Consider the following 27,586-nt stretch of genomic DNA (forward strand, 5'->3'; position numbering starts at 1 on the left):
TAACTAAAGACAGAGGACAGATTGAAAACAACATAGCAATAGCAAAAATGAAGTAACAAAATATTGCTACTGTACATACTGTAAGAAAAGCAATAGCATCAATCAATGTATCTGCTCAATTTGTCTGTTACATAACATATGAGTACTTGTTTTTAACTACACACACAAAATGAAGAAAAAGGACAGAAATTGAACAAAAGTCCTGTACTTATCTTTAGCCTCTAAAGCTGCTACTGTCCTGTACTTGTTCATTGCATGCGCTCTGCAAAGAAAAATTAAACTGGTCAAATGATTGGAAAAAGAAATAAAAAAGTTACTCTATTAATGTGGCTCTTTTTCTTTTAGTATGTACAAAAAATTACCGACGCCTTTCCATAATTGAAAATAACTTAATTTAAAGTTCTTATTTTCTTTTATAGACACATAAATGACATGGTATGGTTAAAGCCAGAAGTTCCAACACTATTCCTTCATTTTTGAAACTCGATGCCCAGTAAAATTCCACCACATAAAGTGAAATGAAGTAGATAATAAGTTTGTCTATACTCACATGTTTAAAATTTATTTAAATAACGGGATATTATTCCGGTCAAGGATCTTAAGCTTGTCTTCTCCCGTCATATCTTCAGCATATTGCTTAATCTCCAGAGCGGACTCTTCAAGTTGAGGGCTGTTTACAAGTTTGATAATTTTCAATGAATAAACATCCCCAAAACTAGACGGAATCTCCTCAATCTTATCACAGTTCCACAGTTTTAATTTCTCAAGCACAGGAAAGGATTCCTCTCCAAACTCCCACTTAGCAAGAGTCACTCTATCCAAACACAAATAGTTGAGTTTCTCAAAGATGTCTTCCTCCCCCATGTTCCATTCTCCCCCCTGGAAGATTGTGTTCATAAGGTACAACTCTTCAAGGTTGGGCAGTTTTGCTATTGTTGATAGTGAATCAGATGTCAAAGGAAACCCTTTCAACCCCAATAATTTCAAATTCGAAGGGAAGTGAAAATCCCACGGCCCATTTGTTGCTACAGAGGGCCCACGGTCATTTGTGTTTGAACTTTCAAATATTACCCAGAGGCGTTTCAGTTCAGTTAGGAAATCCAATTTTGGGAACCAATATCTCTCTGTTGAACAATCCCATGATTCCTTGAGATCAAAATGTAGTTGTGGAAGATTGGGAAACCTTTTGAAAATATCCTCTGTTTCTTTTGAATAAGAAAGCTTGAGTTTCTGTAATAATCTCAAGTTCTCTAACTTTGATTCATCTGCTATCAGTATTGGTTCATCTGTATCCAAATCAAAGAATGAACTATCTCCTATGCTCAACACTCGCAACTTTACAAGATTCCAAATTGTTGGTAGTAGTACCAAGGGTGGTCCTTCATTTTCCACAAACAGAGTTTCCAGATTATAGAGGTTTGAAAAAGATACAGGCAGAGATTTAACTTCTGTCTGAATTCTTAAGTACCTCAAATGATTCAACATGCATATTTCATTCAGCAAAGAATCATTCACCTTTATAAAAGAGCAATCCAGGTTCAACACTCTGAGAAGCCTCAAGTGTCTTAGGTGACATACATCAGAAAGACTGTCGTCCAACTTGTTTCCAGTTATCTGCAAAGAATAGAGGTGTTTACCAGAATGACTTTTCTTTTTTGAACTGAACAGGACAAAATTGTTAAGCCCAAAAAGCTCCTTATCATAATCAATGGTCAATTGACGTGGCATCAAATCTGAAGAAGAAGATGGAGCGCTTGAACTTATCCGGTCAAAAATCTTTTCCTCTTTTGCTTTTATCAAACAAAAGTCATGCACAAGATCATGAAGTTGGAAAGTCGGGAAAGCACCTACCTCATTGAAAAAAATTACCAAGCTACTGGAAATTAAATTATTCAAATAAACCTCTATCACTTCTTCCACACTCTTCATCTCTGTCTGTTCCACAAATCCTTCGGCACGCCATAAAGCTTTCAACCCAAACACACGATGTTTTCTGTCCTTCCGCCAACTTGCAAGGTAAAGCAAGCACGACTTAAGAGGATCTGCTAAATGGTTATAACTTAATTCTATAACCTTGTTCACTTCCGCTTCATTGTTGAAAATAAGGGAATTCAAATTATTTTGAACTTCAACCCACACAACTTTTTTCTTTTCCTTCCTTTCTATGACTCCCGCAATCAGATCCACCACCAAAGGAAGCCCTTTACAATCTTGGGCTATTTTTTTTCCAACGTCCAATAGTTCATCAGGGCAACTCTCTTTTCCAAATACCCTTTTCTCCAATAACTCCCAGCTTTCTTCTAGTCTTAGCAATCGAAGGTTAAGAGGTTCACTGTTATGCTTTCCATGCAAGGCCACTTCCTTTTCTCGAGTCGTCAAAATAATTCTGCTTCCTTTTTTAACATCAGGAAAAGGTCTTGTTAATGCATCCCATGCTGTAGTATCCCACAAGTCATCTAAGACTATAAGGTACCTCTTTCCAAACAAATGTTTCCGAAGCTTATCAGCAACATCAGAAATCTCATCCGAGCCAGTAACTTGATTAAAAAGTTCCTCTAACAACTTCTTCTCGTCATATTCTTGGTCGACCGTGCACCATGCGCGAATGTCGAAATGACTAGAAACTGATTTATCATTGTATACTTTGTATGCCAAAGTAGTTTTACCCGAACCCGGCATACCAGTGATTGAAATGACATCTAGATCTGTCGGTCCCCTTGTAAGCTTCCTAAGTATCCAGTTTGTCTCCTCCTCAAAACCTACAATTATTTTACCAGCTGCCAATGACTTGCTTTCAACTGGCTTGTTGGTAGAGTTTGCAGCAATAAGGCTCCTAGACTTGGGAGTGTTCTCATGTAAATTAGAGACCTCTTCTTTGATAAGCTTATTCTTCTCCATGACAATGGGAAGTGAGAAAATAAGATGTAAGAGACCATTATCTCTGGCAATAATTGAATCAATGACATCTTTGGCCTCATATGCCACATCTAGAACACGTTCCCAGAGATCTTTATATAAATCTTGCTCAGCATTCACAAAGAAAGATCTTAGGAATTTTAGGTGTTCTTTCACAAGTCCAATTTCTTCCTTTATCAAAGCAACTGAATAAGCATTGGAATCTAGCAAATCATTTAAATGTATGAGTAGCAGATGAATAAAGAGCGGTCCATCACTCATGGGGAAGCAACGTTGAGATGAGTCTGGGTCTTTCAAGTAAACATGCCTGAGATCTCCCTTCAGGGGTTCAATATCTTTTAGCAAGTCTAGAGTTACACGGTTTGTCTCATCGGTACTGTCTTTATTCCTTGATTTCTCTTCTAAGTCGCGAACAACAGTTGAAACCATCTTGGTAAGTGCTCCAACACGTTTCAAAAGATCAAATAATTTTTCATGATGAATAAAGTCCTTAGGCACATCAGTAAGAATAATTAATAGGAACTTAATCATGATATGAATGTTTCGAGCCCCTAAAGTGCTAGGTGTAAAAGCAGTTAACATGTGCTCTTGTAGATGAATTAGATATTCCCTAAGAATGTGCGGAGAGGTTTCCAGGAGCTGCTCAACGAAATGTTCAACTTCCGTTGACGTTGAAGCTTTCAAATTTGTAAGACATATGTGCATCACCTCCAATTCAATTGGAATAATCTTCAAAAATAGATGAGCTAGCTTGAAGAGATGAGAATTTCCATCAATTTGATCATTCCAAAGGAAGTGACCTGTTCTCTCAGCCATATGTTGTATCTGAGGCAAGACATATTCAACAATCTCGTGCTCAACACAACTAGTCACTATCAACCCATGAAAATCCCTTATGTTGCGACATACATTCTGAAGAATCTCATATTCAGTCACTAATGGATAAATATGTTCAGCACGATACTTCAATAGATGATGGAGATTCAAGAGGAGGAAGTTCAACTGATCCTCGGTCATGGCGGCACTTGATTTAGAACAATGAAATGAGCTGATACAGTCATCCATATTGTTGGTGAGGCTAGAAATAACATGATGCATGTTGTATTTACGCCCAACGTTGTTGCCAACATCATCCAAAATTGATTGAAGAAGATTCTCAACCTCTTGTCTTTTGGCAGTCATAATATCTTTAAACTGTTCCAAATCAGAATAAGAAAGCTGGAGATATGTACAAATAAATGCCAGCTCCAATTTTAGCTTTTCAACTCGATCCACGTCAAGACCTTTTTGATTTTCCTCAGGCTTTAACCTCTCCATGAAATCCAGAACACTGACAATGTCCTTGTGAAGATCAGAAAATGACACCTGCCAAAAGATCAAATGTTATATCAAATATTTTACTCTACATAGGCAACTAACATTAGCTGTAAAAGATAGTCGTAGAGGGCTTTCTTCTAAATATGCTTCCGGATATGAGCTAAATGTTCGTCCTGCAGTCATAACTTATTCCATCAACAAAGAAAGAATTTTTAAGAAAGATAGTTAAATCTCTATGTATGTGTTCTTAGTGTTTGAGAAACTGATTTCCCTCGCTCCAAATATGTTTCATTGTGGCCTTGCTTGGTACTGTATGTCCTCCTCTTCGATATGCTTGACATCAAGTAGGTAAGCAATGTATAAATAAAATACATTAGGTGCTAACTAAGGAAAGAAATTAAGAAGGTTTCCTACAAATCTATCATGCTACACATGCATATAATAAGTTTTTTTTCCTTTTCTATTTAACATGATTTTTGTGTGATTATTTTTTTATTTTATTTTGGGTGAATTTGAAGAGCTGTCCTATAAGAATATCTTATGAAAATTGATGTTATCTATGTGACCTATTACTTCATCTAAAATTATCGGATACTTGTTATATAACTTTATCTTCTTAAAAAAAATTTCAAATAACATAAATTAAACAAGGGGAAAACGTGCAAATATACCCTCCGTTAGAAAAGTGGCTTATTTATAACCCTGTCATTACACAAATGGTTCGAATATGCCCTTTCCGACTAACGGAAGTGAAATAGTCGATTTTAAAATTAGTTTTCTGATTTATTTTTTTTGGTTTAAACAAAAGCCACGTAGATTTAATTAAAGGAAATGACCACCCCTCTACTTTCAAAAATTATCTACATTTAACTCTATTATACTATATATCCAAACTAAAATACCCTACTGTCAGCAAAGTTGTGATTTTTGCCCCAGCTAACCCGACCCTCCCAATCTACCAAATCAATGTTTTATAAAATTGAAGTCTTTCATTGAATTTCAAATCTTAATTAAATAAGTTTGCATATCTGGAAGGAATGCATTTTCGTTGCAGTTGGATTTAAAAAAAAAATTAAAATACTTGCTGACATTTTATTTTCCAGTGCCAAAAATTTGACTTTCCGGTGAATTATACTTTCTGGGTAATTAACACATAGTTCAGTGATTTTAATGATGCAACAATTAAATTTATACTGATACAACACGTAAAATTTAGTGAAGTTCATGAGACAAAAAATAGTTTTATAATTTTACTAATACATAAGTATCGTTCAATGATCATAGGTGAAATTACCCCAAGAGTTTATGCCCAGTATTACCTTCCACCAATAGGAACTCCTATCAATTATTTAGTCATTTAATTTAATCGATTCTTTACTTAGTTCTGTAATTTAATTTATTAATTCGTTCAACTTGAATCTAATTAGGGTTGAGACAGTTAGGTGAAAATTCTACTAAAAGCAGTTATTCATGATCCATGTGGGATAGACTTTGGAATAATTAGTTGCTTGAATTATCATTCTGTCAAGGGGAAATTCTACTATAATTTGTTTCGGATTTTGATTAGTTTGATCGGGGATTACTTTTATGTTGACTTTACATTGACTTTGTATTTATAACTTAAATCCTTCCTTGACTCTAAACTTAGAAATTAAAAGAAACACATTGTTAAATAATTTTTTAAATCTAAGAATATATAAAGAATAAAAAAAAAAAGTGGATACATGTATGTCACATGAATAACAATGAAAATGGAAATGTTCTTTTTCTTGAAAAAACGGATGTTTACAAAATTAATTGAACAAAAGAATTATATCATAAAAAATAAATTAGTTAAATCATATTTTTGTATAAGGTTAAGAAGTTATTATAAAAATTAAAATAAGAGAGGTAAGCATAACCACAAAAGAAGTGTAATGAAATCAAATTTGAGAGAAACCAACTTTTGTTGATACAAAGCAAACATAAAAGACTATAGTAGGGAATTTTGTATAGTTGGATGACCATTTAAGTTATTCACTCAGGTATTTAATATGAGTTCACGATTGTTTAGCGGGTACTGTTTACACTTAATAGTTAGGTACGAAACTCGCAAAATAATAATACCTCTAAGTTGTTCGCTTCCACTTTTTCTCTTGCTCCTTTATTTTCTTGTCCTCTTTCCATGACTCTAATTTTTCAATGCTGAAGTAATTTTTCCTTCTTCTCTTCCTTTCAAATGCTCAGGACCTGCTGTATAAATAGTAGATAATAACTTCATCAGGTGAAAGAAGAGGAAGAAGGGAGAAAAAATGTCAAATATGGTTTCTTATCTTTATTAGTAGGTTCAAAATGATCCCTTAAGTATTAATTAAGCAGTTTTGGTTTATTAGGTTTTTCAAAAGTGAACATTTTTTATCTCCATTAAATATTTATCAAACTCTGATTATTAAATTTAACCGCAATTATGAGGAAAAATAAAGATAACCCACAACACCAGAATTTTCCCGTTAAAATTCCAGAAATCGCAACATAAAAATAGATACCATACACAATAAAAAAAATAGAAAAATAACAGAAGTTGTGCCTCATTGAAATAGACAAAAAATAATATCAACTACCAAATTTGTACTTCCAAATGTGAGTCAATGCTAATTCTTTTTTTTCATTTTCACAGTTGATTAAATTTAACAATCAGAGTTTTTGGTAATATCTGATGAAGATCAAAACACAAAAGTGTTCACCTTTGACAAACTTAAAGAACCAAAATTGTTCAAAGTGATACTTAAGCAGTATTTTGAACCTACTACTAAAGATAAGAAACTATTTTTGTCATTTTCTCGAAGAAGGAAGAACACAAAGAAACTGAAGAAAGAAGCATAAAAAGTCATAGCAGGAAACATTTTGCAGATATAACCATACATAAAAAGTCTGTTTTTTGGATTTACTATTCCTCCTTATAGCTTTGAAATTCTTCTTTCTTTTCTTTCTAACAAAACCAAATCTTCCCTCAGTAAGTAAGAGATCTAGCTCTTAAAAGTCTTGACATAGATACTTACTTGTCTTCAGACCCTTTTTTTTGTATTTCTTAAAGGAAAAAGATTCAAACATACTCTCAAACTTTGTGATTTAGAATATATAGACCACCCATTAAAAAAGTGGTGCATATATACTTCTGCCATTGCAAATATACGCTCTCGCTGATAGATTTTTTTAAGAAATCATTTAGCCTATGTTTTAATTAAAAAAGATGTCACGTAAATTTAAAAAAGGCTTAATGCATATGCGGCCCCCTAAATTTGTCTTTTTTTTCTATTTTGGCACCTCAACTAAATGTTGTTCCTATTGAACCCCTAAACTCGTCCTCAAGTGTGCCTATCAAACTTCCTAAATCTGATTTTTACTAGAATTAAAAATTAAATTGTGAAAATGAAGGTGGAGTAATATTTTAGATATGTGATAAGCTATGATTTAGGACATGGATGTGTCAGTTTCTGCAGGTTCTGCTCTTCCACTGCCAACTTAATTAAGAGCTACTCTTTTTCGCCTCTCAATTGTTGATAATCTTAGCTAAAAGATGGCATAATTAAATTATAATGTATATTAGCATGTTGCTGTAGTGAAGATGGAATACTATGTAAGTCGAATTGTGTTTGATAGATACACTTGTGGACGAGTTCAGGGGTTCAATAGGAACAAAACTTAGTTGAGGTGCCAAAATGGAAAAAAGGGCAAGTTAAGGGGGCCACATATGCATTAAGCCTTTAAAAAATAAGTCTACTCATTTTTGTAGTAGACTTATTTTTTAAAGCCACGTGGTAATATTTTTTTTGTTTTGGGGGGTCGGTTTTGGTTCTTTAAAAATAGTGGGTAGATTTATTTATTTTTTTAAAGCCAAGGAGATATTGTTTTTTAAAACGAATCAAACAACCCACTAGAAAAAAAATTGTCTAGCGGCTTTAAAAAAATAAATCTACTAAGAAAAAATGGGTAGACTTATTATTTAAAGTCACATACTTTTTCAGTTAAAAAAATAAGCTAAATGATTTCTTAAAAAAAAAAAAATTGTCAGCGAAAAGGATAATTTTCCACCATTTGTATAACGGCAGCGGTGTATTTGCACTATTTGTGTAATGGCAGGCGTATATTTGCAAAAACAAATTAATGAGTGTTATATCTGCTTTTAATCGGAAAGTTGAAGAGTATATTTGCCCTTTGCTAAATACCCCTAAATAGATCAAAGTACCAAAAATTAAACAAACTTCACATTGCAGAACTGTTCACAAAAGGTTTGAGTGTCGACAAGTTTGAAAGTTTCTGTCAGCAGCTAGGCATGGTTAAGACTGGGAGCTGATGTCGAGAGGGGGTGTTAAAGTCGTACAACATCAGTGTTATTCTAATTTGACAAAGTCTGCTAACATCAGTCCTATTCTAATTTGACCAAGTCTGTTGTAGCTATTTTTTAGCTTAAGTTGTTATTTTGTTGCAGGTATTATTTCCTAGTTTCTAGAGTAGCAGATATCTGTTCCTAAAGTTTAGGGGAATCTGTTTAGTTAGTGATTTAGTGGGATTATGAGTCCAATAAATCTGTAAGCCTATATAAGAGTATTGAATAAAGTATCCAGCCACTTTTCTCTGCAAATATTTTCACGTTTCTTCTTTGTTCCCTTTTTTTTTCCTTTAAATTATTGAGCTATCTGTTGAAGACGAGTTCTATAGTAGGCGCCTCAACTTGTATAAAGTTGAACATGTAAACACAAATGCTGGCGTAGCACATAAATTTTTGAGGTGTCTAGATGATCATTTTGTAAGTTGGAGTGCTCAACTGACAAAATGGAGACAAGTTGAGGCGCCTACTTGTGCACACCCAAAGTTGGATGTCATACTTGCCAGCTGAGACCAAATTTGAGGGTCTGTTATGTGTTATGCTTTGAAATAACAAGCTAACTTTTCTTTTTATATTGAGCAAAAATAGAATTACATTATTTGGAGCACTAGTATAGGGCAAACATATTGTAGACTAATTAGGATCAATTAATATCTCACAATTAGGCTGCGTATATATTGGTTCATGATAGCTAATTAAAATGACTGATTAGGATCAATTAATACCTCACAAAGTACATATAATCACAAAACTACTAGCTATTACAACATTCATATACTTGAATAGGGGTGTACATGGACCGAGTTGGTTCGGATTTTTTGAACACCAAACCAAACCAATTGCGTCGGGTTTTAAAAATTATACACCAAACATATTTACGATCATAAATGTGATTGAAATACATCGAGATAATAATGACATTCTTATAATTTCTTAATTAAAAGATTTTATATCAAGCACTATTTCTACAACATATTTACGATCATAAGTTTCAAAAGTTTTATAACCACATAAATGTTTTAAGACTGTCAGGAGTCTAAAAGATTGTCCGGGAAGTTTATACATTTTTACACCAACCTCCCCTCAAGTTTGATTTCGTAACACTTCTTTTTTGGTTATGCTTGCATCTCTTATTTTAATTTCTTTTGTAATAATTTTTTAACCTACAACAACAACAACAACCTAGTGAAATCCCACAACGTGGGGTCTGGGGAGGGTAGAGTGTACGCAGACTTTACTCCTATCAAGATAGGAAATAATTTTTTTTAACCTAATTATGATTAATATAAGAAAATATGATTTAACCAATTTTTCATTTTATTCGATTAATTTTGTAAACATCTTTTTTTCCAAAAAAATATATTTAACAATGAGTTTTTTTAATTTTTTGGTTGAGAAATAATTCTTCCAAAAAAAAAATGTTGAAAAAATAATTTCAAAACAAAGGCTACCTAACCAGTTGTTGCTGTTGTTGTATATTGTCAAGAAAAGAGACGTGCAAATAATTTTCACAATTGATTAAGAAGGCTGATACTAGAGATTAGTGCATGCACTTGAGAGGAATTCATATTTATCTAGTGAAAGGAACTAGTTTCAGACATTTCCTTAATTTACTCTAATAGTTAATCCGAAAGTGAAAAAGTTTTATTCATTTTGTTAGCTTTTCTTTTGCGTGTTGTCTTAGACCTTAAAATGCCCAGAATATAATGAACTAGCTGAGAATTTGTGATTTCCAATTTCTCTTGTTAAAATATTGCATTTTGGTAGCATCCAATTTCTACTCATTTGTTTAGTAGACTTATTGTTTTAAAGTCACGTGATAATTTTTTTTTCCTCGTGGGTCAGGTCCGTTTCTTTTTAAAAAATGGGTAGACTAATAATTTCATTGGTGAGAGGGATTTTTTTTCATCGTCCTAATAAGAGCTAAAAAAGTTCCAAGTGAGATTCCATTCAACCCACCCTTTTTTTTTTTTTGTTCCATTATTCTTAATCAAGGGATTTTTGGGTATACTTTCTGAGTTTTTTTTTCTTTCTATTGCACAGTTCTACTTCAATACAGATCAGGTTACCAAAAATTAAACAAACTATTAGAGACTAATTAAGAGCATGAATGAGTTGACTAACCCTTTTGGTTGATGAAAATTCTGAGAATACCCTTTGCTTGCTTTGTTATTGATCCAACAGGAAGCTCAAAATTCTGGAATTAAAATAGAGTATGCTGTGGAGGAGAAGAGGAATAATAATACCAAATAATTGTCTTGGGTTTAATGTTTATAAAAAGACTAAAAGGACTTCTTTTAGATATGCCGAGTAGTAATAAAATAAAAGTAGAAAGCAAAAGCATGAATAAATGGAGCCTGCCTTGTCTGCCACAAAGTCTAAAAGAAAAAAAGAAAAGAAAGCAGTGACAGAGAGTGATAATTAGGTATAGTGTAATTTAATTAGAAAGCTAATCAAGATTTCTCATAGTAACAATATTCTGTTCATTTTATATTACTTTTTCCGTTTTATTTTGTTTGGCAATATTTTCATATTAGTCGGTTCAAATAATAATGACATTCTTATAATTTTTAAATTAAAAGTTATTATAGCCATACACATACTATCACATATTCAAGATCACAAGTTTTATAATCACATTAATATTTCAAAAGCTTCTTTCTTTATTAAGCTTTGTGCAAAATCAGAGAACAACAAACAAAATGAAACGGAGAGATACTTGTTTGACCATGTATACTTGCGTGTGGTGCGGTTGTGATGACAACAACGAGAAACCTTTTTTTTTTTCTTGTTTTTTTTTACTTGATGAGTAGATAGTTCAAAGTATGAAAATGTCTGAAATGGGGTTAATAGCACTTTTAGTCCCTCAATTGTTATTAAATTATATTAAATTATAATTTTGATTCTTGTTATATTTGATTGGGCACATTTAATGTTCAATTGATCGAAATATGCACTTTTGATCCCTTTGCTTATGAATATTCACGAATTCAACATAACACTAATCGTTCCCCCACTTAATTACTCATGTGTTATGTTAAGGTTGTATTTTTACTCCATATTTGACGGTAATATAGTTTTAAAGTTGTCCAAAACTTCAAATACAACATACTTCTTACATAAAGGGACTAAAAACATACATTCTATCAATTGAAGGTTAAATGTGCTTCGCTAAATATCACAATGACTATACTTATAATTTGGGGACCAAAAATGCTATTAACCCTTACAATATATATATATATATATACTGCAGCCTGTGACAGAGTCAGGATTTTCATCCAGGGGGTTCAAAATTCTAAAAGGTAAATACACGAAGAAGTCAGGGGGTTCAACATCTACTATATATACATAATAAAATATTTTTAACTTTGAAAATACACTGTAATTTTTCGCCGAGGGGGTTCGGATCCCCCGGAGCCAATGTGGCTCCGCCCCTGAAGTTGCAGCAGCCATATTATATAGATCCATTGTTATAAGTCGAACCCTTCCATATGTACATTAAACAGGTGTTTAATATATATATTAAAAATTAGAGATTGTCAATACACAACTCACACGATTGAATACAAAACAAGACAATTACTTCCTCTTCCTGATACGTACAGCAGTGGCATACATATATACAATTATACAACTTAGAGTCCTAGATTAACTAGTAGAGAATAAGGTCCTAGAAGATAAAGCCTTACAGAATTCTATTAGTACTAGACATAGTCGAGTCTATTGTGGATAGCGATTGGGATACTCCAATACCTCCCTTGCAAACTGAAGGTGGCTCGCGCACCTTGAGTTTGTCCCTTAAGAACTGGTACCTAGCCGTTGAGACAGGCTTCGTAAGAATGTCAGCGACTTGATCTTTGGAGGAGAGGAATTGAACCATGAGATCACGCCGGGCTACCTTGTCCCTTACAAAGTGAAAGTCAATCTCGACATGTGTGGTGCGAGAGTGAAAGATGGGATTGATGGATAAGTATGCAGCACCAATGTTGTCACACCATAAAATGAGGGCACGAGGAAGTGAGATTCCAAGCTCAAAGAAAAGAGACTGTGTCCCTGTTAACTCAGCAGCGGCATCAGCTAATGCTTTATATTCGGCTTCAGTGGAGGACCTAGCTACTGTTTTTTGCTTTCTAGACGACCAAGAGATTAAATTCGAACCAAGATATATAGCATAACCACCATTCGACTTGCGATCATCAATACTGCCAGCCCAATCGGAATCTGTGAAAGCTTGTAAATAAGCACCAGAAGCTCGTGAAATGGTGAATGAAAAGGTCTTGGTATGTTGAAGATAGCATAGTATACGCTTAACTGCAGTCCAATGATTTAACGATGGGCAATGCATATATTGGCAAACTTTGTTAACCGCAAAGGAGATGTCTGGTTGTGTTAGTGTAAGGTATTGCAGAGCGCCAACGATGTGTCTATAGAGACTGGGATCATCAAAGTGAGAGCTATCACCTTTGTATAATCTTGCATTTGCCGCCATCGGAGAGCTTATCGGCTTGCAATGAAGCATTCCTGCCTTGGATAGAATATTTTGGATGTATTGATATTGAGAAAGCCATATACCAGTGGTAGTTCGACAAACCTGCACTCCAAGGAAATAATGGAGCGGACCAGGGTCTCTTATAGAAAATGTGCTGCCCAAACTGTGAACAAAGGATTCCATAAATGAAGAGTTGTTCCCTGTAAGCACTATATCATCAACATAAACTAGGAGATAAGCAACTATGTTGCCATGAGAGTAGATAAATAGGGAGACATCAGTTTTTGAAGCAGTAAAACCAGCAGTGAGAAGAAATTGACAGAGCTTATTGTACCATGCTCGCGGTGCTTGTTTAAGGCCGTAAAGCGACTTATGAAGCTTACACACATGAGTAGGAAATTGCGGATGAGAAAATCCCGGTGGTTGAGCCATATATACTTCCTCTTGGAGGTCACCATGTAAGAATGCATTTTGTACGTCAAGTTGACGCAAAGGCCATCCATTAGAGCCACGGTCACCACGTCCTCCTCGTCCTCGGAATGAACCACGACCACCACGACCACGTTGAGAATACTGATTATTCGGTCGATCTGATGAGGGAGAACGCTGGACAAAGTTAGCTGCTGGACTAGAATTAGTATCCACTGGTGAGTTGGTAATAGTAAGGGAAGACAAAGATGGTCCATGTATGAATTCATGATTAAGCGAGAGACTGAGAAGCTCTGCATAAGTTACGGGTTCGGGACGAGCCGATAAAGTTGTTACAATGTCCTTGAAGTCAGACCTTAAACCTTTGAAAACATAAATATTAAAATCAGAGGTACTCAATGGTCTTCCCGCAGCTGCAAGTTCATCAGAGAGGAGTTTGGCCTTTTGAAGAAATTGGGTAACATTCAGATCATCTTGTTTCAAATTTTGCAATTGCATATGCAGATTAAGGATTCTAGTATTTGATGGAGAGGACAAGGCCGCTTCTAAGGCTTCCCAAATTGCTTTCGAGGTTTTTAAGCCAATAACGATCGGAAGAGTTTCTTCAGAAAGCGAAGAAATTAGTAGACTCGTGATAAGTTGATCTTGTTGAATCCAACTCGTGTAATCTGGATTCGGCTTAGAACCATCTGATCCTTCAAGAGAAATAAGAGGAGCGAGACAAGGCTTTGATCCATCAATAAAAAACCATGAAGGTTTTGCCCACGGAGGAAATGTACCAATTGTGTCTTCCAAAACAAGTAATTTTTGGAGGTGAGTTTGATTGAAATAAAGTGATGGGCATGGTTAAGGGGGTTTGATGAAGAAGATGTTAGAGGAGAAGAGGATGTGGATGATGAAGAAGACATTGGCCCTGATACCATGTCAGTACACAACTCACACGATTGAATACAAAACAAGACAATTACTTCCTCTTCCTGATACGTACAGCAGTGGCATACATATATACAATTATACAACTTAGAGTTCTAGATTAACTAGTAGAGAATAAGGTCCTAGAAGATAAAGCCTTATAGAATTCTATTAGTACTAGACATAGTCGAGTCTGTTGTGGATAGCGATTGGGATACTCCGATAGAGATAAAGGTCAAAAACACACTTGAATTAGAGAAAATATCTAATAATTAAGTTGCATATATATGTTTCATGATAGCTAATCAAGTTGACTAATTAGGATCAATTAATTAAATCTCACTAAGTACATAAAATCACAAAAATACTAGCTATATATTACGACATTCATATACTACCATGACCTTGATCTACATGACTAGTGTTTGGTCAGAAATGTTCTTGTTTGTAATTGAGGGGTTGAGGAAATAGTAGGTTGTGTTGAGTACTTTAGCCCTCGCAAGAGTATAGACTAATTGTATGACCTGGCTACAAAAACAAAAGGGACTTAAGAAGGGACTTAGAAACTGAAGTCTGACACGAATTAATTAATTTAACCTGTGTATTTTATAGCTGATAGTGCAAAAAATATATCAACAAATATTTGAAAAGATAGTTTGAATGTTTGATAGAGGAAAAATCACATTATAGTTTAATTTTATTAGTAGTTCAATGAATTTGAATTATTGAAAGTTATAAAAGTTGTATAGCAGTAGAATGATGTTAAACATCTTGTAATGTTCGAAGATGGAAAGAGTTCCATATGAACTGGAATATGCTTTTTGTGACTATTATCAATAATTAACCATTTTATAATGCTGATATCAGATATAAGTGCATGCACTTGAGAGGAGTTCATATTTATCTAGTGAAAGGAACTAGTTTCAGACATTTCCTTAATTTACTCTAATAGCTAATCCGAAAGTGAAAAAAGTTTTATTCATTTTGTTAGCTTTTCTTTTGTGTGTTGTCCTAGACCCTAAAATGCCTAGAATATAATGAACTAGCTGGGAATTTGTGATTTCCAATTTCTCTGGTTAAAAAAATGGATAGATTTTTTTTTTAAAGCCGCTGAGATATTTTTTTAAACGAATCATACTAGGCCCATCAGAGACGTACAAATAATTTTTAATTAATTTTGTTCAAGACAAGAGACGTACAAATAATTTTCACAATTGATCAAGAAGACCAAGATGAACAAGACTTGAGAAGGCAATGAATTTAGGGATGGCAATGGGGCGGGGCAGGACGGGTTTTCTCTTAACCCGCAAAGTTTAAACCCACACCGCCCCGCACCCCCATAGCATTTTCACCCACATCTACCCGCCCCGCTTAACTATTTTTTTCCTTCCCAATTTTACTTTCGTTTAAAATTGGCATAACTACACAACTTTTTCTGTAATCATCTAGATTTCAATTATTTAACAAATGCTACGTTCAGTTTTTTACTATTTGATGCAAAGTTGATATTTTTGACAGAACTCAACATCATGGATATGAACATCTACATTAAGAACAATTAAAGAATTTCACGTAGTATTGCTTATTTGAATTTTAGTTATGACAATTGAGTACTTCTTATTTGATTTTTATAGCATATCATTATGTTCCATGGTATAATTTACAAGTAGAAAAATAAAACTAGGTATGACTCCAAGATGTGACTGAAATACAAATTTGAAATTACAAAGATCATTTTCCTTTTTGCCAATACAAGTGCCTCTATGTATGTCAGATAATCGATCACATATATTTTGAACTATTATCTGACAAGGATCGTAGAAAAAAATATTAAATGGACCAGTCTCCATCTCCATCCCTCTACAGTGCAAAAATATAATTTTAAGTGTCTCACACAACTGACATTAGTTGTATGAGGCTCTTTTTTGTGAGATAAAGAAGTGGAATCACATTCACACTTTTGGGTTTATAGATTTTGCGTTCACTTTTTTATCTCACAAAAAAAAAACTCACACAACTATTGTCAGTTATGTGAGACACATTTTAAAATTTTCCCAACTAATCAATCCGCTGCTTCTGAAAAAATGAAAAACCGCACCCGCAAAGAATCTCCTTTTTAAAAATCACCCCGCCCCGCAACCGCACAAGCCCAAACCCGCACCGCCCCGTTGCCATCCCTAAATGAATTGTATTTTAATATTACCAATGAACTGTCAATTTACTATACTACTACAACTCGTTTTCAGATGAATACATCTAATTTTTATACAAGTAAAATGTTGAAAATGAGGACAAAAAACACACACACACAAAAAAAAAAAACCTTTAAGGGGATCATATCATCAACTCAATATCCATAAATATTTCAGTCTAGACTTTTATGAAACACATTGTAGACATTATTTAACACTGGAAACTGCCACTACAAAGATCAGAACAGCACGCATATATTTGGTAAGAAAAAAAAAATCCACAAAACAACAAAAAATAGTTCAGTTGAGACATTTTACCAAACACGTTATAGACATTGTCTAACATTGGCAATTGCCACTACATATATATGGTTTCTAAGCAACAAAAATGGTGTAAGAATGGAGAGGAACCTGTTCTAGTGCTGTCATTTCATTCTCCAGAGTTTTTTTTTTTTTTTGTTTTGCTCATATTGTACGTTGTAAATGATTTATTAATCTTCTATTTTAAGGAAATTCCCATTTTCGGCCAATTTGGTAGACTTCCTTTTTTTTTTTACCATGATAATTCAGTTTTTTACTTTTTTTTTATTTGATGAGTAGATAATTAAAAGAGATAATGATAAAAAAAAAAATTATCTCGTGGCTTTAAAAAAATAAATCTACTAAGAAAAATTTGGTAGACTTATATTTTAAAGTCACGTACTTTTTTAGTTAAAAAAATAAGCTATTTTTTTTTTTTAAATCTGCCAGCGAAAAGGGTAATTTTCCACCATTTGTGTAACAACAGCGGTATATTTGCACTATTTGTGTAATGGCAGAAGTATATTTACAATTTTTTTAATGAGTGTTATATCTGCTTTAAATCGCAAAGTTGAAGAGTATATTTGCCCTTTGTTAAATACCCTTAATAGATCACAGTACCAAAAATTAAACAAACTATTAGAGACTAATTAAGAGCATGAGTTGACTAACCCTTTTACTTGATGAAAATTCTGAGAATACCCTTTGCTTGCTTTGTTATTGATCCAACAGGAAGCTCAAAATTCTGGAATTAAAACAGAGTACCAAATCATTGTCTGGTTTAGTGTTTATAAAAAGACCAAAAGGACTTCTTTTAAATATATGCCAAGTAGTAATTAAAAAAGGAATAGAAGTACTCCAATATGAGTTTCAAATTCTGTGTAATGACAATATATTATTACTCACCCCATTTCAATTTGTTGTCTTATTTTTCTTTTTAGTCTTATTAAAATAGCATGTCACTTTCTATATTTAGTAGTAACTCTCTACCCCCAACATCCTATATTGGTATATTTAAGACCACAAGATTTAAAAGATATTTTGATGCATTACACACATCTTTAGTTTAAGATCACTAAATTCAAAAGCCTTATTTATTTTCTTTCAAACTAAGCCAAACAAATTGAAACGGGAGGAGTATTTAACAATACGTAGTGAGTCTAATTTGGTAAACGAAATAATATTAGTGCGAAAAAACATATCACGTGCTATAACAGATTAAAATATACTAATTTCATAAAAAAAATTATATTATCAATATAGATAAATTGAAGGATCTGTAACTTAGTGCATGCTGCCAAAAGTCTAAAAGGAAAATGAAAAGAAAGTTAATCAAGATTTCTCATGGGAACAATACTCTGCTCACTTTATATTATTTCCTCTGTTTCATTTTGTTTGAAACTATTTTCATTATTAGCCCATACATACAGATAATAATGAAGAAGGAAGCATAAAAGTCACAGCACAAAACATGTTTGCAGGTATAACCAGACATAAAAAGTCATTGTTTTTTGGATTTAGAGCCCGCTTGGATTGGTTTATAAGTTGGTTAAACCAGCTTATAAGTCATTTTTAACTTATTTAAGTATTTGGCAAAAATAGAAAATAGCTTAAATTAAGTTGAAAAGTGCTTAAAATAAGTCAAAACTAAGAATTTGCTCAACCCCAACTTATTTTTTTTGGCTTAAAAGCCATTTTGGTTTGACCAACAACTTTACCGTTTTATCCCTTATATTTTCTGTTAATTCCAATACTAGCCTTACTTCTAAAACCCTTTAAGTACTTTTATCCAAACACATAACTGCTTATTTATAAAATAACTTTCAGCACTTAAAAGTACTTTAAGCACTTATGCTTAAAAGTCACTTTTTTTCAGTTAATTCAAACGGGCTCTTACTGTTCCTCCTTGTAACTTTGAAATTCTTCTTTCTTCTCTTTCTAACAAAACCAAATCTTTCCTTAGTATTTCTTAAAAGTATTGACATTGATACTTGTCTTCGGTCAATTTTTTGTATTTCTTAAATGGAAAAGGTGCAAATATACCATTAATTTTGCGTTTTAGAGCAGATATACCTTTTGTTAAAAAAGTGGTGCATATATTCCTGCTGTTGCATGGTGCAAATATACCTTTTCGCTGACAGAATTTTAAAAAAAAATCATCTAAAAAAATCAGTAGACTTATTTTTTTAAAATCACATGGTAATTTTTTTTCCTGGTGAGTCAAGTCTGATTTTTATAAAAAAAAAATGGGTAGACTAATGATTTAGTGAGAGGGATTTTTTCATATTCCTAGAAAGAGCTAAAAAAGATCAGAGTACCAAAAATTAAACAAACTATTATAGACCAATTAAGAGCATGAATGAGTTGACTAACCCTTTTAGTTGATGAAAATTCTGAGAACACCCTTTGCTTGCTTTGTTATTGATCCAACAGGAACCTCAAAATTCTGGAATTAAAGAGGAGAAGAGGAATGTTTATAAAAAGATCAAAAGGACTTCTTTTGAATGCCAAGTTGTAACTAGAAAAGGAATAGAAGTACTCCAATGTGAGTTTCAGGTTGAGTAATAACAATATATACTAATTACATAAAAAATTGTATTATCTGTATAGATAAATTCAATCTATAACTTGGGGTGCGTTCGTTACGGAGAAAAATGTTTTTTACGGAAAATATTATTTTAAAAAATATGTTCTTGGAAAATGAGTGAATTTCAATTTATTTTCTCACGTTCGATTGATTAGTGGAAAATAAGTGAATTGCTTATTTATTTTCTCATGATCGATTAGGTGGTAGAAAATATTTTTCGGAAAATACCCACCCAAATCCCACCAACCCCACCACCTCATTCCACAACAATCCCATACACACCCCAGCCCCACCACCCTCCGCCCACCCTAAGTACCCACCCTCCACCACCCACCCCCAAACCAAATCCCCTCCACCACCCAACCACTATCTTTGAATGCATTTCATCTTCACCCACACCACCACCAACCCCCACCTCACCCCACCCCACACCATCCTCCAACCAACCCTCCCACTCACTCATCTTTCCCAAATTTGGAGGGGGAGGGGGTGGTGGGTGGGTTGGTTTGGTGCGTGGGGTTGTGGGAGTGGTTGGGGGGTGGGTTAGGTGGTGGTAGGGTGGTTGGTGAAATGTCACTTATGCACTTGTTTTCCCTACTTTAATAATGAAAGTTATTTTTTCATTTTTAAGGAACTTATTTTTCTAAAAAAAATATTTTCCAAATATTTTGACCAAACGAACATGAAAAAATTGAAAAACATTTCCTTTATACCAAACACACCTTAGTGCTTACCGCCAAGAAGTCTAAAGGAAAATGAAAAAAAAAAAAACTCGTGGGAACAATACTCTGCTCTCTTTATATTATTTCCTCCGTTTCATTTTGTTTGTCACTATTTTCTTATTAGCATGTATGTCCAGTAATAATGACATTCTTATAATTTCTTAATTAAAAGCTTTTATATTGAGCACAATTTCTACAACATATTTACGATCATAAGTTTCAAAAATTCTATAACCACATAATCTTTTATGGGAGTCTAAAGTTTCTTGTTTGTTTATTCAACTCTTAAAAAATTCTAGTAGCTCTTCATTTCTCTACTTTCTACTCATTCTGTCCATTTTTACTTGTGTTGTATTGACTTGGCACACCTTTTAAGGAGCCATAAATAGAATAACAATTTTACTATATCACTCTCATTTATTATTAAGTCATCTAATGGTTGAAGTCAATCATACATACTTTAAAATTTGTGTAACCACTAACAATTCGTTAAAATTTTCAAATCAATAATTAATGATAAGGGTAAAATAGATATGAAATGGTAAATTATTTCTTAATTTTTCAAAGTGGACAAGTAAAAACGGAGGGATGGAGTAATAATCAAATCCAACTTTCCTATGTCGCTTTGAAAAAATAATTTCAGACAAAGGCTACCTAATAAGTTCCAACAGAGTAATAATCAAATCCAGCTTTCCTATGTCTCTTTTTAAACATCCTTTTTTCCAAAAATATATATCTAACAATGGGTTCTGTTTTGGTTGAAAAATAATTCCTCTAATAAAATTGTTAAAAAAATAATTTAAACAAAGGCTACCTAACCAGTTTTTGCTGTTGTATATTGTCAAGAAAAGAGACGTGCAAATAATTTTCACAATTGATTAAGAAGAACAAAATGATAAAAAGACTTGAGAAGTCGATGAATTGTATTTTAATATTACCAATGAACTGTCAACTAGATCTTACACCTTTAATCTTATATACTACTACTACTACTCATTTTTAGATGAATCCATCCATTATATTTTTAATATTTTTTGGAAATTGATGATTTTATTACTGAAGCGATCCTTACTAAAATGAGCATGAAAATTAACTAGGCAAAGTGAGATAACTTTTAGGAGACAAAAGAAAGATATATAAGTGACTTTAATTGTCAATTACTATAAGTTGAATGACCATTCAGACAAATAACTCTGTTAGGGAAGGGCTTTTCTCTCACTATGATTTGTAGTAGTTGCCATTGTGCAGAAGAAAATTAGTTGACAGAAAAGATTGTCTTTTAATGGTTTTATGTATGGTTAACACGTAACACCATAGTGATGTACATTAACTAACATTCCATTAGGTTGATAGAGATTTTCATGGGTTGATGGTGAATGGTTGCATTGAGCACGAAATTGTTGAATATGTCTTACCTCAGTTTGAACTCATGGCTGAGACAGTAGGACTCTTCCTTTGGAATGATCAAATTGATGGAGACTCTCAGACTCTTCAAGGTATCTCATCTACTCATGAAGATTATTCCAATTGACCTTGAGGTCGTGTACCTATGTTTTACAAATTTAGAAGCTACAACTTCAGCAGAAGTACACTTCATTGAGCAGCTCCTAGAAACCTCTACAGACATTCTTAGAGAATATTTGATTCATCTACAAGAGCACATGGTAAATGTTATTACCGCTAGCACTTCGGAGACTCGAAACATTCATGTCATGATAGAGTTTCTATTAATTATTCTTACTGATGTGACCAAGGACTTTATTCATCATTACAAATTATTTGATCTCTTGAGATTTGTTGAAGCACTTACCAGGAACGTTTCAACTGTTGTTTGCGACTTCGAAGAGAAATCAATAAATAAGAGAGTGCCGATGAGACAAATCGTGAAACTCTAGACTTGCTAGAAAATATTGAACTCCTTTATTTTAAAGCCGCGGACTCATGTTGCTTTCCCATGAGTGATGGACCGCTCCTCATGCATCTGTTACACAGACACTTAATGATTTGCTAGATTCTCATTCTTATTCAATTGCTTTGATAAAGGAAGAAATTGGACTGGTGAAAGATGACCCGTGGCGGAGCCAGGAATTTGAGGAAGGGTGTGCAAATTTTGTTTTCACTTGTGTTAAGGGTGTGCAAAATTAAATATATACTCATAATCGCTAACATTTAACCTATGTACACCAAATAATTTTTCGGCGAAGGGTGTGCACCTGGCCACCCTTCGCCTAAGGTGGCAGCGTCCATGAAGACGACATAGAATTCATAAGATCTTTCTTCATGAATATTGAGCAAGAATTGTAAAAAGATCTCTGGGCACGTGTTTTAGATGTGGCATATGAGACAAAAGATGTCATTGATTCAATTATTGTAAGAGATAATGTTCTCTTACATCTTATTTTCTCCAATTTACATGAGAAGATTCCCAAGCGCAGGAATCTCATTGTTGCAAACTCTCCCAACAAGACAATTGAAAGCAAGTCATTGATAGATGGTAAAATAATTGTAGGTTTTTCGGAGGAGACAAACTGGATAATTAGAAAGCTCACTAGTGGACCGGAAGATCTAGATGTTATTTTGATCACTGGTATGCGGGGTTCGGGTAAAACTACTTTGGCGACAAAGTATACAATGATAAATTAGTTTCTAGTCATTTCGGCATTCGCGCATGGTGCACAATCAGCCAAGAATATGACGAGGAGTTGTTGGAGAAAATTTTTAATCAAGTTACTGGCTTGGATGCGATTTGCGATGTTTCTGCTCAGCTACGGAGACATCTGTTTGGAAAGAGGTACCTTAAGTCGTAGATGACCTGTGAGATACTGACACATGGGATGAGTTGGCAAGACCTTTTAAGTTGACAAAGAAAGTAGAGTTATTTTGACGACTCGAGGAAAGAAAGTGGAGTGAGTGAACACCTCGTTTTTTTTTACCATACTCGATTTTTACTGGCTCTCTCTCTCTAAGAAAAGAAAACTAACGGTCTTCTCCCCACCCCTACCCCCAACTCCCTCACCTACCCCCTCCCCTATCCCCCAACTTCGGCCACCCCCAACTCCGGCCACCACAAACTACGGCCAGCAACCTCCCTGTGCCCCCCCCCCCCCCCAGGTAAGTTTTCTCTTTCTCTCTCTTAGGGTTTGTGACAGCCCTATACCCACCCCCACTCCTCTTCTTCTTCTACCTTCTTTTTCTTCTTTTCTCTTCTCTCCTCTCCTTCTCTCTGGTCCGACAAATTCAAGCTCCCCGGCGTGAACAGTATTTTCTGGCTTGAACAGTGATTTCCGGCGTGAACAGGTTCTAGCTAACTGGAGTTGGTACCTCCGTTTTTTTTTAATTTTATTTTTAAGTCTCTGTATTTTAGCCTTGCTGCTAATTTGCATTCTTGCATTACTTGTTCCGTTCTTGTCGTAGTAGTTACACTTTCATCTAGATTAGTACTTACTTGTGTTTTAGTATTGATTATTGTCTGGTCGAGTAGTTTATATTTGCTTTACTGGCTTTGGTATACGATGGTGGACTAGGGTCATGTTCTCGGATAGGGGTGAGGGTTAGAGGGGGTAGGTGGGTTAAGGGAGTCTCTAGTCTGCGACTAGGGTCTTGGAATATTGGGACTCTAACGGGGAAGTCCATCGAACTAGTTAAGATTCTTAAGAAGAGGAGGATCAATATAGCTTGTGTCCAGGAGACTAAATGGGTAGGATCCAAGGCTCAAGATGTGGATGAGTATAAGTTATGGTTCTCAGGTAGGTCGAGGGATAGGAATGGGGTAGGCATTTTAGTAGATAATGACTTACGAGAACAGGTGGTAGGGGTTAAGAGAGTCAGCGATAGGTTGATGATGATTAAGCTGGTTGTTGGAGGGTTTATTTTGCACATTATTAGTGCTTACGCGCCGCAAGCGGGCTTGGGCGAGGAGGAGAAAAGATGTTTTTGGGAGGATTTGGACGAGATGATGGGAAGTATACCGTCCACTGAGAAGCTATTCATTGGAGGAGATTTCAATGGGCACATTGGGTCAATTTCAGGGGGATATGACGATGTGCATGGAGGTTGTGGTTTCGGGGAAAGGAACGGAGGAGGAGTTGCACTATTGGATTTTGCAAAAGCCTTTGGGCTGATGGTGGCCAATTCGAGTTTCCCGAAGAAGGAGGAGCACTTGATAACCTTTCGTAGTTCGGTGGCTAAGACGCAGATAGACTTTTGACTCCTTAGGAAGGATGATAAAAGTCTTTGTAAAGACTGCAAGGTGATCCCGAGTGAGAATTTAACGACCCAGCATAAGCTCTTGGTGATGGATTTGGAAATCAAGATGAAGAAGAGAAAGAGGGTCGTGGATGACAGGCCTAGGATCAAATGGGGGAGTTTGACCATGACGGGTGCGCTGGAGATGGGGGAGAAGCTGAGATCTATGGGAGCCTGGGAGAGTAGTGGGGAGGCGACCAATATGTGGGATAGGACGGCCAGTTGCATTAGGGAAGTAGCTAGAGAGGTGTTGGGGGTCTCGAAGGGTAGCCGTGGTCGGCTCCGAGGGGACTGGTGGTGGAATGGAGGAGTTCAAGAGAAGGTGGAAGCAAAAAAGGTGGCGTATGCGAAGTTGGTAGACAGCAAGGATGATGAAGAGAGGCGAACGAATAGGGAATTGTACAAGATGGCGAGGAGGGAGGCAAAGTTAGCGGTTACGGCGGCAAAGACAGCAGCTTTTGAACGCCCGTATGCAGAATTAGAGGACAAAGGCGGGGATAAGAAGTTTTACAGACTAGCCAAGGCGAGGGAGAGGAAGGCGCGTGACTTGGATCAGGTGAAGTGCATCAAGGACGAGGATGGTAGGGTACTAGTGGAGGACGCTCGCATTAGACGGAGATGGCAGTCATACTTCCACAAACTCTTAAACGATGAAGGGGACAGAGATATTGTGTTGGGAGATTTGGAGTACTCCGAAAGGTGTCGTGATTTTGGATATTGTAGGAATATAAAGGTTGAAGAAGTTAAGGGTGCTGTTCGTAGGATGAGTAGGGGAAGAGCGACCGAGCCCGATGAGATTCCGGGGGAATTTTGGAAGACTGCAGGCAGGGCAGGTTTAGAATGGTTGACTCGACTCTTTAATGTCATCTTTAAGACGACTAAGATGCCCGAAGAGTGGCGATGCAGTACAATGATTCCATTGTACAAGAACAAGGACGACATTCAAAGTTGCAACAACTACAGAGGGATCAAACTGCTAAGCCACACTATGAAAGTGTGGGAAAGAGTGGTGGAGATGAGGGTGAGGAGAGGCGTGTCTATCTCAGAGAACCAGTTCGGATTCATACTGGGGCGCTCTACTATAGGAGCTATTCATCTTGTACGGAGACTGGTGGAACAATATAGGGAGAGGAAGAGGGACTTGCACATGGTATTCATCGACCTAGAAAAGGCATACGACAAAGTGCCGAGAGAGGTGCTATGGAGATGCTTGGAGGCTAAAGGTGTACCTGTGGCGTACATTAGGGCGATTAAGGACATGTATGATGGGGCCAAAACCAAGGTAAGGACTTTGGGAGGAGACTCAGAGTACTTCCCAGTGGTGATGGGGCTGCATCAGGGATCAGCTCTTAGCCCATTTTTATTCTCCTTGGTGATCGATGGATTGACGCGGCAGATTCAAGGTGAGGTGCCATGGTGTATGTTATTTGCGGATGACATAGTCCTGATGGACGAGTCTCGCAGCGGGGTTAACGCTAAGTTGGAGGTTTGGAGACAAACTCTGGAGTCCAACGGGTTCAAGTTGAGTGGGACCAAGACAGAGTACTTGGAGTGCAAGTTCAGTGATATAGTACATGAGACTGACGTGGAAGTGAAGCTTGGCACCCAGGTCATACAGAAGAAAGATAGTTTCAAGTATCTTGGGTCTATTATACAAGGAAATGGGGAGATTGATGATGACGTCACACATCGTATTGGTGCGGGATGGATGAAATGGAGGCTTGCTTCCGGAGTGTTGTGTGACAAGAAGGTGCCATCGAAACTCAAAGGCAAGTTCTACAAAGTGGTGGTTAGACCAGCTATGTTGTATGGGGCGGAGTGTTGGCCAGTCATGAAATCTCATGTTCAGAAGATGAAAGTGGCGGAAATGAGAATGCTGCAGTGGATGTGTGGGCACACTAGGAGTGATAGGATTAGGAATGAAGTCATCCGAGACAAAGTTGGAATAGCCTCAGTGGAAGACAAGATGCGGGAAGCGAGGCTGAGATGGTTTGGGCATGTCATGCGGAAAGCTGAAAACGCCCCAGTGCGGAGGTGCGAGAGGTTGGCCAGCGACGGTTTCAGAAGAGGTAGAGGTAGGCCGAAGAAGTATTGGGGGGAAGTGATTAGACAGGACATGACGCATTTCCTGCTTACGGAGGACATGACCTTAGATAGGAGGGTATGGAGGAATCATATTAGGGTAGAAGGATAGTAGGTAGTCGTGTTTATCCTCCCTTAAGAGTAGTTATGTTGTTCTATAGTTTCTTGTATCTTGATTTCTGCGAGTATCTGTTGGTTTCGAATGATTTATTTACTTCCATTGTTTCATTTTCATAGTTATCTATAGTAGTTGATACTCCTTTTACCATGACTTTTTTGTTTTCATATTGTTTTCGATACGCTTGATCATATCTAACCTTTTGTCTTTTCCTCTCTTTTTCTACTCTCTTGAGCCGAGGGTCTTTCGGAAACAGCCGCCCTACCTTTCAAGGTGGGGGTTAGGTCTGCGTACACTCTACCCTCCCCAGACCCCACATAGTGGGATTATACTGGGCTTGTTGTTGTTATTGTTGTTGAGGAAAGAAAGTGGCTTTGCATGGAAAACGCAACAGTGGTCCTCTTAACCTTCTATTGCTAAGACCAGAAGAAAGCTGGGAGTTACTAGAGAAAAGGGTATTTGGAATAGAAAGTCGTCCAGATGAACTATTGGATGTTCGAAAAGAGATAGCCCAAAATTGTAAAGGGCTTCCTTTGGTGGCAGATCTGATTGCTGGAGTCATTGCAGGGAAGGAAAAGAAGAAAACTGTTTGGCATGAAGATTTGAGTTCCTTTGTTTTCAACAATGAAGCTGAAGTGATGAAGGTTATAGAATTAAGTTATGACCATTTACCAGATCACCTAAAGCCATGCTTGCATTACCTTGCAAGTTTTCGGAAGAACAGAGCAATTGGAATCTATGGGTTTAAAACGTTTTGGCGCAACAAAGGACTTGTGGAACGGACAGAGTGTGGAAGTGATGAAGGTTTATTTGGATAATTTAATTTCCAGTAGCTTGGTAATTTTTTTTTCAATGAGATAGGCGATTACCCGACTGGCCAAATTCTCTTCTACTTATCTGTGTACTAA

The 27,586-nt window shown here is 35.7% G+C and overlaps 1 protein-coding gene and 1 pseudogene across 5 annotated transcripts; one reads left to right on the forward strand and one right to left on the reverse strand.

The window, feature by feature from the left end:
* Nucleotides 1-81: 81 nt before the first annotated feature.
* On the reverse strand, nt 82-19,221 carry LOC132605620 (putative late blight resistance protein homolog R1A-3). Of its 5 annotated transcripts, none has more exons than XM_060318785.1 (5): nt 17,597-19,220; nt 10,724-10,796; nt 6,340-6,462; nt 551-4,281; nt 82-262 (listed from the first exon to the last, which is right to left on the reverse strand). In XM_060318785.1, the coding sequence occupies exons 3-4, from the start codon at nt 6,397-6,399 to the stop codon at nt 562-564; spliced, it is 3,780 nt and encodes a 1,259-aa protein (XP_060174768.1). In that variant the 5' UTR covers nt 6,400-6,462; nt 10,724-10,796; nt 17,597-19,220; the 3' UTR covers nt 82-262; nt 551-561. The 5 variants fall into 5 exon arrangements, with proteins under 5 accessions (XP_060174768.1, XP_060174771.1, XP_060174767.1 ...); XM_060318788.1 differs by having other exon boundaries at nt 10,724-10,817; XM_060318784.1 differs by having other exon boundaries at nt 6,340-6,465; nt 10,724-10,817.
* Nucleotides 13,919-27,586, forward strand: LOC132606028 (putative late blight resistance protein homolog R1A-10; annotated as a pseudogene).

This window comes from Lycium barbarum, chromosome 8 (assembly GCF_019175385.1).
Source record: "Lycium barbarum isolate Lr01 chromosome 8, ASM1917538v2, whole genome shotgun sequence".
NCBI classification, from domain to species: domain Eukaryota; kingdom Viridiplantae; phylum Streptophyta; class Magnoliopsida; order Solanales; family Solanaceae; genus Lycium; species Lycium barbarum.

Bases quoted from the DNA above. Each gene is read 5' to 3' on its own strand.
- LOC132605620 (XM_060318789.1), bottom strand. From the start codon at position 6,399: ATGGAAAGAGGACAAGAAAATAAAGGAGCAAGAGAAAAAGTGGAAGCG. The intron at 4,282-6,339 runs GTATTATTATTT...ATCTTTTGGCAG, and splicing joins TGGAAGCGAACAACTTAGAG to GTGTCATTTTCTGATCTTCA.